The following is a 10,974-nucleotide window of genomic DNA, read 5'->3' as shown; positions in this document are numbered from 1 at the left end:
GTGTGGTGCGTGGGGACAGAGGTGGTGCAATGGGTATCAAACTTGTGTCCAAATGGACGGCTCAAATAGCACCTAGCCTATATCGATCGAATGAAATGCAATGAGCGGGGAGCAAGGAGAGGGCACCACTTATGTCGGCCTTACAGTTTGGAGAGATGGATATCTTGACAGTTTAATAATGGAGGCTGCTGCCTGTAGAGATTATGTTTAAATTCGTCTGCACTGTAAGTATTGTTCCATTGTTGTCCCACAAGAAAAGAATAACTTATACTCCATCCATCTGGGTATTCTGGATGTTGATATTTTTTCTATTAACCTTGTCAACCTTAAAGCAGTTGATTCAAGACACATCTGTAGGCCTCATTTTCGAAGTTTGAGTAGAGAACAGAAACGTAATGGAGTATGAGCAGTGCATGGTCTCACCTAATTATTGAGTTTAATGGAAAGGTGTTCATTGCATTAGTGTGTGGTTGATAATCTTTTTACGCTTCATGAACAACACATGTTTGTTTACAGTTAAAGCTATTGCTACTTGCTGAGAAACCTGTAATGATTTCTCATAAGATGCTATAGTTTATAATTCAGATTGCTTGAACATGGAAGATTACTTCCATGCAGAGGAAAGAAGTTGGAAGATTACACATTTTCCATTTTTTTAATCTGAAGAAGATTATCATGACTACCAGTTGATAATGTAGTAAATTTATCCTGTCTATGAATAATTTGTTTTGAGGTCAACTAGCAAGCTGCTCATTTCTACATTCTTTTAATCAAGTGCACTTTGTTCATACTTGTGGTGGTCTGTAGTTCAACGTCTTAAATAATCCATGATATTACGTAAATATGAAGTTGTTTGCTGTGTTAACAACTTAACTACTGGGCTAGAATGTTGGCAACAGAAGCCATTGCTGAAATTTTTCTAATGTCATGGTCCAGCAAATTATAACTAGATCTCATCATTTTTGTTACTTTTATCCTTGATCAGGACCCTGAGGCCTCTCTGGGAAACAAGAGTTAGCCCAAATGTCATCTACGGTGCACATCATTTGCCTGGTGACACTTCGACACTGGTGGTTGGTGGTATTGACGGTGTCCTTCGCCTGGTATGCCAGAGAACTGGTGGTACTATTCGAAGCTTCATCATGGATGCAGGCTACCCAGCACAATCCAGTTCCAGGCCGCAAGCTGAACAGAAGAATGTCGGCTCAGCGGAATCTGGCCCCAGACAGCAAGTCGAAAAGAAGAGAGTCCGTGAAATCGCTCCCGATGCCCGGCTGGACAACATTCGTAAGCACCTACGCCCGCCAATCACCGGCCTGTCGGTGGGCATGAAGAAAATCGTGACCACGCACGGTGAAAACTACATCCGCGTCTGGAAATTTCGCTTGTAGAGTTCTTAGAATGGTGATGGGGAATTCAGAAGAACTTGTGCTGTTTGTAAACGAGATGCTGCAAGTAAGCTTGTAACAGTACCCTGAAGATGTAGTTTTGGTGTTGACATGCTGTCCCGACAACGCCATGGTACCTGAATCGTTGAAGATTTATTGTTGTATTGCCGTGGAGAAGAATATCATGTCGAATTTATGTCCATTTTTCTCCGGAAGGAAAAGAGAATTATAGCGAGTTGCAATGTCTTCAGTTTTAAGTACTTGCCTTGCCTGCTCCGCCAATTTGTACTTGCTCTTATATCGTGCATGTTTATCTATGTCTATTTGCTGCGGTTGGGCTGAGACTATCAATTCAATTCTAGGCTACCAGCTCGGGCCACAAGTACATGCCCAAAGTTATCCTGAGCGATCACACCCCGTCCGCCAACCGAGCTGCCAGTGACGAACGAGCCATTTAAATTAAATTTGATCGTATGTATGTCAGGCGGCTTCCAGGGCTCGAGCTTCTTCTTTGCCGGCGCATAAAAATATACTTCCTCCGTTTTTAAATATTAGTCTTTTTAGAGAGATATCACTGTGGACGCACCAAAGATCTTGTACGTGGATCTGGATCAGTTTTCTTAAATCTGCACTATCCTATTGGGCCTTACAAACAATGGGCTGGCAGCCCTATTCAGAGGGCCTCGGCCTCCCTTGCTTCTGTACAACGGGGGAGAAAGCACGAAATCACTAATTAGGAAGCATTATTTGCAAATGTCGTTTTCATCTCTAGGTTACGACAAGTAACACATTGCCATGCTAGCGAGGCAAGTGTGGCGGCTAATACAGCAACCGGATAGCCTATATGCACAAATCATGAAGGCCAAGTACTACCGGACTGTGATATTTTGGAAGCAGGGCCGAATGCCAATATGTCATATGCATGGAGAAGTATTACCCATGGGATTGGCCTCATTAAAAATGGAGTAATTTGGCGAGTTGGAGATGGTCAGAACATCCGGATCTGGGATGACCCATGGCTACCGAGGGCGTGGTCCAGGCAAGTGGTGACACCACGAGGGAATAGTTTGTTAACCAGGATGGCTTAGCTCATTGATCCGGGCACTGGGAAATGGGACGAGGCCCTCATCAGGGACACCTTTTGGGAGGAGGATGCAGCGTTGATCCTTCAACTACCATTAAGGGACGATACTGAAGATTTCCGAGCGTGGCACTTCGATAGCAAAGGTGTTTTCTCGGTGAAACAAGCCTATAAGCTACAACGGGTTATTTCAGAACACGACGCCGTGGGGCAAGGTGGGGAGCCACATGCTGTTGGTGATCTTGATGGTGGCGGTGATGTGAGGTGGAAAAGGATATGGAAGATACCATGCCCGAGGAAGATCAGGCACTTTATGTGGAGAATGCTGCATAACACAATCGCCACAAAAGACATCCTAGCAAGAAGAGGGATGAGCATTGAGGATCACCGTTGCTTCATGTGTACAACGCGGCACGAGACAGGGAAGCATCTCTTTGTAGAGTGTCCCGAGGTGAAAGTGGTGTGGAGGAAGTTAGGGCTTGAACACATCCGAGCGCAACTAGCTGACTGCGATGCGATAGGAGAAACCATGGACATTCTCTGGCGGGCCATAGAAAAGGAGAGGCTGCAGGTCATAGTAATGTGGTGGCAGTGGTGGACTCAGCGGAACAAAGTGCGGGAGGGGGAGAAGCCCATGGATCGCGAGCAGTTCAGCTGTAGGGCTGCATGCACGGCAGAGGAATATCTTGGGTGTTTCTGCAAAATGGCAAAACTGTCAGCTCTTCCACAGGCCTGGGCCCCACCTCCTCCGGATGAGCTAAAGATCAACGTGGATGGCGCATATATACCAGGCATCCAACATGGTGCTTGGGGTGCCATCATGCGTGACTCGACGGGGCAGGTGGTGGCGGCGCGGGCAGGGCGGGTAGATCACGTGGCGTCGGCTTTCGACACGGAATTGCATGCAGCAGAACGAGCGCTGGAGGTTGCGGCGGAGCTCGGAGTGCTGCGGCTCACGGTGGAAACGGACGCGCTCCTGGTGCAGCAAGCCTTAAGCCGCCGAGCGCCAGACTACTCCATACAAGCCCATGTGATCGAGGATGTCAAAGTGCAGGCGCGCTTGTGGTTTGCATCTTGTGTGTTTGCTCATTGTAAGAGGGAGGCCAATACGGCCGCTCATAATCTAGCTAAACTTGGGTTGGCTCTTGGAGTGGGAGAGGTTCTTGTACTGGATGATGGATGATGATTTGCCAGCTGATATATTTTTTTAGAACGGAGACGCTAGGAGCGTCCGGCTTTAACTTAATAAAGCCCACAAACTTAGGCAGCGTTTACAGACAAGGACTAGGACAAACGTCACGAGCGCGGAGGCTCGGGTTCCGCTGGCACGAAGCACAGCAAGGTCACGAGTGCGGAGGCTCAAGTTACGCTGGCGCGAGAGCACAGCAAGGTCGCAGGCAGGCCAGAGGCCAAAAAGTGAGCAAAGCGAGTCTATTACAGGCCAAAGACCAAAGAGCATAGAGCACGCAGGCTCGCTCGCAAGACAAAAGAAACCACTTCACGTCGTAGAAGCGGCTGGCGGCTCCCTGGCCAAAACGTAGACTTGGCGAAGACGATCTTGAGCTTGCTTCATCTTGTCAGCATCCTTGTGCTTCGCCAACAGACTCCACTGCTGCATAAGAATGTTGCATTTGTAAAGAATATTAGCAGGGTGCGATGGGAAGATTCCCTCGATGGCAATTTTGTTCCTTGTAAGCCACATTGCCCAGGCTAGGGCACCGAGGCAACTCCAAAGGACACGTTTACTGCCACCCATCGTCGACGCAACTATGGCCGCTAGGTCAGCGGCCGATCGCGGGTCCCAATTGGTATTGGTGGCAGCTCGGACTGCACTCCAGGCAAAGCGCGCTAGGGGGCAGCGGAAAAACACATGGTTCGCATCTTCCATGGTATTACAAATGGCACATAAGCCGGAAGACGGGCCGTTGCGCTTTGCAACATTGGCCGAAGTGGGGAGTCTATTGCGGAAAAGTTGCCAGAAGAACACCTTGACTTTAAGCGGAATACGGGCGTTCCACAAACCGGTCGGCATTGGGAATGCCGGTCCCTGAACTTGGCATAGCCTGCGGTAGAGGGATTTGACCGTGAACTTTCCGGACGTGGTGAGAGCCCAAGTGACTGTGTCCGCGGAAGTGGACAGCGTCGCCGATTGAGTCAGGCCCAGCAGCTCCTCAAAGCGTGCTTGTTCAAGGCCCATTAGCTCTCGACGAAAGTGGATCGCGGGTGGGTTCGAGGCTAGGGCCGTCGCTACCGTCATCTCCGGGTTGACCGCCAGGGCATACAAGTCCTGAAATTGGACCCAAAGGGGGTTCGCTCCCAGCCATAGGTCAAGCCAGAAGCGGGCCGAGCGCCCGTCCCCTACGACGAACTTGGTGCCAAGGGCGAAGGCCGGGCGCACCGCTTGGAGGTCGTTCCAGAAAGGAGAGCCCCGCGTCCTGCCTTCGAAAAAGTTCCCGTTGGGGAAATATTTATTGCGCAGCATGTCCACCCACAGACCGGTCGCCCCCTGCGACAGCTTCCAGATCCATTTGCACATGAGTGCAATGTTGAGGATCCGTGTGTTTGTGATCCCTAGCCCCCCTAGGTCCTTGGGTCTGCACACCAAGTCCCATCTGACCATATGGTACTTGCGTTTGGGTCCCGCACCTTCCCAAAAGAAACGGGACCTTGGAGTGTCCATCTTGGCGTGTACCCCTTCAGCCAAGAGGAACAACCCCATTGCGAACTGCGGCAGCGAGGACAGGCTCGCGTTTGTGAGCACTAGCCGGGTTGCAGAAGAGAGGAACTTCCCCCTCCACGGACAAACCCGCCCACCCACCTTGGTCCAGAGTGGCGCCCAGCCATCTATCGTGATGCGTTTGGCATCCAACGGGAGCCCAAGGTAAGTAAACGGGAGTTTGCCGAGTTTGCAGTTGAGCTGGTCTGCGATACGCCTACTGTCGGACGGCTCGAGTCCCATGGGCATCACTTCGCATTTGTGGAAGTTGATCTTGAGCCCCGACATAAGCTCAAAGCTAATCAACAGGGCTTTGATCATGGCCACGCTGTGTAGGCCGGTTGGAACAGCAGTAGCGTGTCGTCAGCGTATTGCAGGTGCGATATCCCCCCTGGGATGAGGTGCCCCAACAGCCCTTTGATGTGGCCTGCTTCCGTTGCTTTCCGGAGCAAGGTCGCCAGTGCATCTGCCACGAAGTTGAACAAGAGCGGTGAAATGGGATCACCCTGGCGAAGGCCGCGCTTGTTCCGGAAGAAGTGCCCTACCTCTCCGTTCACCGAGACCGCAGTTTGGCCCCCCGAGACCAACTGCATGATTCTGTGCACCCACACCGGCGAGAAGCCTCGGCTCAATAGGATTTGTCTGAGGAAATCCCAGTTGACGCGGTCGTAAGCTTTTTCGAAGTCTAATTTAAGTAGAATCGCCGGTTCGCGCGTGCGCCTAAGTTCGTGGAGGGTCTCTTGCAACGCTAATGGTCCCTCCAAAATGTTCCTACCGCGGATAAAGGCAGATTGGGAACGGCTGATTGTGCGGTGTGCGATTGGTGTAAGCCGCGTGGCACAACCCTTGGCGCAAATTTTGAAGGGCACATTAATGAGCGCTATTGGTCTGTACTGGCGGATATTATCCGCACCCGGTACTTTCGGAATTAGGGAGAGCACTCTGAAGTTTAACCTAGCAATGTCCACAAAACCGCGCATGAAGCCATTGCACAACGCGAAGATGGGTTCGCGCAACAGTGGCCAAAAGCGTTTAAACATCGCCACCGGCCACCCATCAGGCCCCGGTGCCGTGTCAGTTTTCCTGCTTTGGAGAGCCTCGTCAATCTCCTTGGGGAGAAACGCGAGCCCCAGCTCTTCGTTCTCCGACTCCAAGACCTTTTGTGCTGGCAGCCAGGCGTCCTCTCTCAGCCTGGCGCGCTGAGGCTCGCCGGTCCCCATCAGGCTTATGTAAAAGTCGTAGATGTGTTTGCTAATTGCTGGTTGCTGGAGAAGGAGCCCCTGCTCCGTCTGCAGCCTCAGGATTAGGCATTTCCTGCGACGTCCATTCGCGTACGCGTGGAAGTAACCAGTGTTCGCATCTCCCTTGAGCATCCACTTAAGTCCTCCTCGGCGCCTCCAGTATTCCTCCTCGGATCGGAGCAACTCCTCGACTTGCCCTTCCAAGGCGTATCGATGCGCCCATTCATGCTCCAAGAATGGACGCGAGTCTGCTTGAGTGTCGAGGATTGCGATCTCATCAAGAAGTTTCGCCCTCAAAACTTTCTCGTCTCGTCCCTGATTCGCGCCCCATCCCTTGAGGCTTGCACGCAAGCGTCCCCCCACCGCTGTCCAAAACTCCATAGGGCCGCGCTGCTGGCCCGTGGCTTGAACACTTCTCAACCATCTTTCCCGAAAGATGTTGTCGAAATCAGGAGCCTCGAACCACGCTGTTTCGAAAAAGAAACGCGGGCTGCGACGTACCTTATCTTCCCCTGAAGATAGGATGAGTGGAACATGGTCCGAGCCGATCCTTGTTTCAGCAAGGAGCGAGCATAATGGGAACACCACTTCCCATTCCGGAGACATGAAGGCGCGATCCAAGACGGATCTCACCGGGGCTAGTTGTTTGTTGGTCCAAGTGTATCTTGCCCCCGTTCTTGCCACTTCCCTAAGTGACATTGACGCAATTGCGCTGTTGAACATGGTCACCCTTGACCAGTTGATGTTGTCATTGTTTTTGTCCGCGTTCGATCGGATGAGGTTAAAATCACCACCCACTAGGAGCGGGACCTGGGATGCGGCAACTGCCAGCACCTTGGCTTCGAGTTCTCCCAGAAACTCTGCCGAACGTGAGTGATCTGCTGGCCCATAGACTTGCAGGATCACAAGCTCGCGTAGCGAAGCTCTCACGCGAATATTGGCTGCAATGAAGGAGGTGCCTACCTCCCAGGACAGCACCTCGTATATGGCACTGCAAAAGCCAAGCAGCATGCCACCCGAATGCCCAATAGCCGGGCTATGTTGCCAGATGAAACGCTCCAAAGGGTCTATGGCTACGAGGTCTTGGTGACGAAAATCAGTTTTAATGGTTTCCTGGAGCCCTACTATATCAATCCCTTCTTTCCTGATGTAGTCGCGGAGTTGGGTGCGCCGCCCCGAGTGGCCGAAGCCACGGATGTTCCAAATGAGCATCCGCATCTAGATGACGCGGTTTCGCAGGCGGATCCCCCTTGAGGTGATCGCCTTGGCCACGCGCCTCGCCTTGCCGCAGCGAGGCGAGGGAGGAGCAGCAACCCCTGTTGCTGTCTCCCCTTCGGGCCGGAGACTTAGCGACGTCGAGGGATCCTCCTCAACAGCCATATGCTCCGCGTGTTGAGCAGCCGCCGCTGCGAGTGCCGCCTGAGCCAGTTCCTTAGCGCGCACCAGCGAGATTAGCTCGCTAACCCCGCCCTCCCCGATTGGTTCAACTCCACTCTCCACCAACACCTCGCCTAGGTGCTCGTCCGAGAAACAATCCAAAATCGAGAAACGGGGCAATGGATTACCTGAGATTTCCAGGTTCTTCTGTGCTTGAAGGAGTTGGGCGCGTTGGAGCGAAGGCATGTTTCCTTTAGCGCCCTTAGCCCGCGCGCTGACCCGCACATGAGCTGCCTGCCCTTCCACGACGATCTTGGTACGCTTGGCCTTCGGGACAGGCACCGTCTTGTCCGCCTCCAGCGCGGTCGGAGCGAAGGTGGGCACCGCCAGCGCCATCACCGCCTGCCGGGGGGTCACCGGTGCGCCCTGGAGCTCCGCCACACGAACTGCCTCCGCGCTAACCTTGCGCACGGCCACCTTCTTAAGCTGCTTCACCGCCCCGAGCTTGTTGGAGCTGCGCCCCCCTTGGGATGGAGAGCGTGAGGCAAGCGGCTGCGACTCCATGGACACCGCAATGGGAGTGCGCGCCTCCCCCAGCGGTTCCACCATCTGGCCTGCACCAGGCTCCGCCACCGCCCGCACCGGGGGGGACGTGACCGAGCCCAGGTTGGAGCCATACTGGTTGGGGATGGGGAGATCCAGCTCCATGGACCCCCCTGTCAGCGGCGGCTCCATCTGAGGCATCGGCGCCCTGGTTGTCGCCCCGCCCTTGTCAGAGATGCCCAGCTTCTCCCAAGCCGTCGTATCGATGGAATCATCCTCCATGCTTGCATCCGCCTCCTTGTCGCCGCCCAGATTGCCGTCGGGCCCCTCCCCACCCCTGTCTTGGTCAGTTGGAGAAGGCGGGTGTGGAGAAGGCAGGGCAGGTGCTGTGAGTTGCTCCGGATATAGCTGCGTCAGTGTTGGGCGATTATGCCCACAACGTGGAGTAATAAAGCAATTTGCTTGACCTCAAAAAAAAAAGTAACACATTGCATGTGCACTTGCCGTAACTTGAAATTCTTTTTTCGTATATCCGTTCATTTAAAATATTTTATCTCTTAAAGCGTGTGTCTAAATCTTGAACCATTTTCACCGTTGGATTTCTCACATCGAGATCTTTAAAACTAGATCCCATATTGACAGGTTTTGACCATTTCTTTTTCATGAAAAAAAATCAGACCGAAAAACCGGATGAAAAAACCGCACCGTGAGCACACGTTTTTTATTCCTTTTTCGAAACAGACATGACCATGCCTTCGCGAAAGCAAACCCGTGACTCTGGCGGAAGGAAAAAAGAAAACATATTTTTTTCTTTTGTTTTCGAGATACACGGTCGTGCCTCTTATGGAAGCAAACTCGTACCTCTCGTGTAAGCAAATCCATACCTTTCGTGGAAGGAAAAAAAATACATTTTTCCCGTTTCGAGAAGCACGGCTGTGCCTCTTGCGGCAGTAAACCCGTGCCTCTCACCAAGGAAAAAGAAGCGATTTTTTTCCGTTTCCGAAAGGCACGGCCGTGCCTCTTGCAGAAGCAAACCCGTGCCTTTCGCGGAAGCAAATCTGAGCCTCTCGCAAAAGGAAAAAACACATTTTTTTCCAGTTTTCGAGAGGCACGGCCGTGCCTCTCGCGGAAGGAAAAGAAAAGGAAAGCACATTTTTTCATGTAAATTTATTTTTTAGAAGCCAAATAAGACCGGTGGAAAACTAAAAAGTCAAAAAATACCCAAAAAACATTTAAAAAGCCAAAAATGCATGCGAATAAAAAATTAGAGGAAGCCTCCAAAGCGCGACATGTGATGGCGATGGCGCGCTCTCAACTCACCCCAAATGACCTTGAGGGTGGCTCCCGAACTAGTGTTCTTTGATTAGTTGCTTTCGAGAAAGCCTTCACAACGAGAATCGCAATTGATTCTAGAAAAACGAGAATCGCAAATCGCAATTGGCCACGCTTGTCCCCACTGGCGCATTAGTGGGTTCTTCAGAGAAAGCAACATCCACAGAACTCGTGATATTTGAGTAGCTCGTGACCAAAAATAACAAATTTAGCTTTGCTAATTTCAAAAGGTGTACTGTATATATTGTTTTTTTACACGAGCTCCTCAAATATCCAAACGCCTTGAAATTTTGAACGTACGTAGAATATTCTCTCAACTTTTGTGTGTAAAACTTTCAGAGTTTTTAAAAAATCATTTACTATTTTTTTGTATTTACTGTTCGTAGAGGAGATGAGCCTGGGCACCATTTTGGATTCTCGACATCCACATTCCTCGCCATTTTGAATTCTCGATATCCACATTCCGTTCATGTATGCCAGAGAAATGGTGTGTCCTCAGAAAAAATATAGTATGTCAACCCAAGTACCCAGAAAATGTCGCACACGAATGTGTCCATACATACAATTTTCTTTGTGGCCTTTGACATCGCTACAAATTTAAGAATTCGTGCGTCAATGCTAAGAGCTTGGAAACCTAGCTCGTGGAAAATGCATAGAAGAGAATACTGAAAATTCGTATGCCGACACAGAAATTCTTCTGAAAGTTTCCTTTGTTGATGTATGGAACTATAGTTTTCTCTTCTTTTAACTATGATTGCAACTTTTTCTTCAAGTGTTTTCTCTCCTCCCCCTTGGCAACTAGAGCAAACTCTTCCCTTAGGGATTTGCCAATGAGCCCATGGATTCGTCTTCCCTCTGTCTACTGCTCCTGTGGCTAGTGTCAGGAGTAGAATCTCAATGCATTCACTCTTGCTAGTAGTTTAAGTTTAGGATTTTTAATCCTTGCAGTTGTGGCGCTTCACTATCGGACTCGCGGTCTATGCCTACGGCCACGGGCCGTCGGCATAGGCCCCTAGGCCGTCGGCATAGATCTATGCCGACGGCAGCCGTCGGCATAGAGCCGTCAGTCTAGATTACGTCAGCGTACTCCTGTCAGACCGTCGGCATAATAATGCCGTTGGCATAGGGGGGGTATGCCGACGGCCCTGGCGCAGCCGTCGGCATAGTTTAGCCGTCGGCGTAGTTTTCCGTCTGACGGCAACGGACGGCGCCGTCAAACTGCTGGCGGGTCAGGAGGCGACACGTGGCAGGGCTATGCCTACGGCCAAGCCGTCGGCATAGGTTAATCTATGCCGA

At 51.2% G+C, this 10,974-nt stretch overlaps 1 protein-coding gene across 1 annotated transcript in view; it reads left to right on the top strand.

The window, feature by feature from the left end:
* The window catches only part of LOC123091301 (F-box/WD-40 repeat-containing protein At3g52030), a 16,917-nt gene extending 15,294 nt beyond the window's left edge, over positions 1–1,623 (top strand). Inside the window, exon 9 of the mRNA XM_044512778.1 lies at positions 986–1,623. Coding sequence (XP_044368713.1) covers positions 986–1,391 — 406 coding nt within the window. The 3' untranslated portion in view covers positions 1,392–1,623. The remainder of the gene's footprint in view (positions 1–985) is intronic.
* The last annotated feature ends 9,351 nt before the right edge of the window (positions 1,624–10,974 follow it).

Source organism: Triticum aestivum, chromosome 4B (assembly GCF_018294505.1).
Source record: "Triticum aestivum cultivar Chinese Spring chromosome 4B, IWGSC CS RefSeq v2.1, whole genome shotgun sequence".
Taxonomy (NCBI): domain Eukaryota; kingdom Viridiplantae; phylum Streptophyta; class Magnoliopsida; order Poales; family Poaceae; genus Triticum; species Triticum aestivum.
The sequence above is the reverse complement of the archived record's forward strand: the minus strand, read 5'-3'. Positions and strand labels throughout refer to the sequence as shown.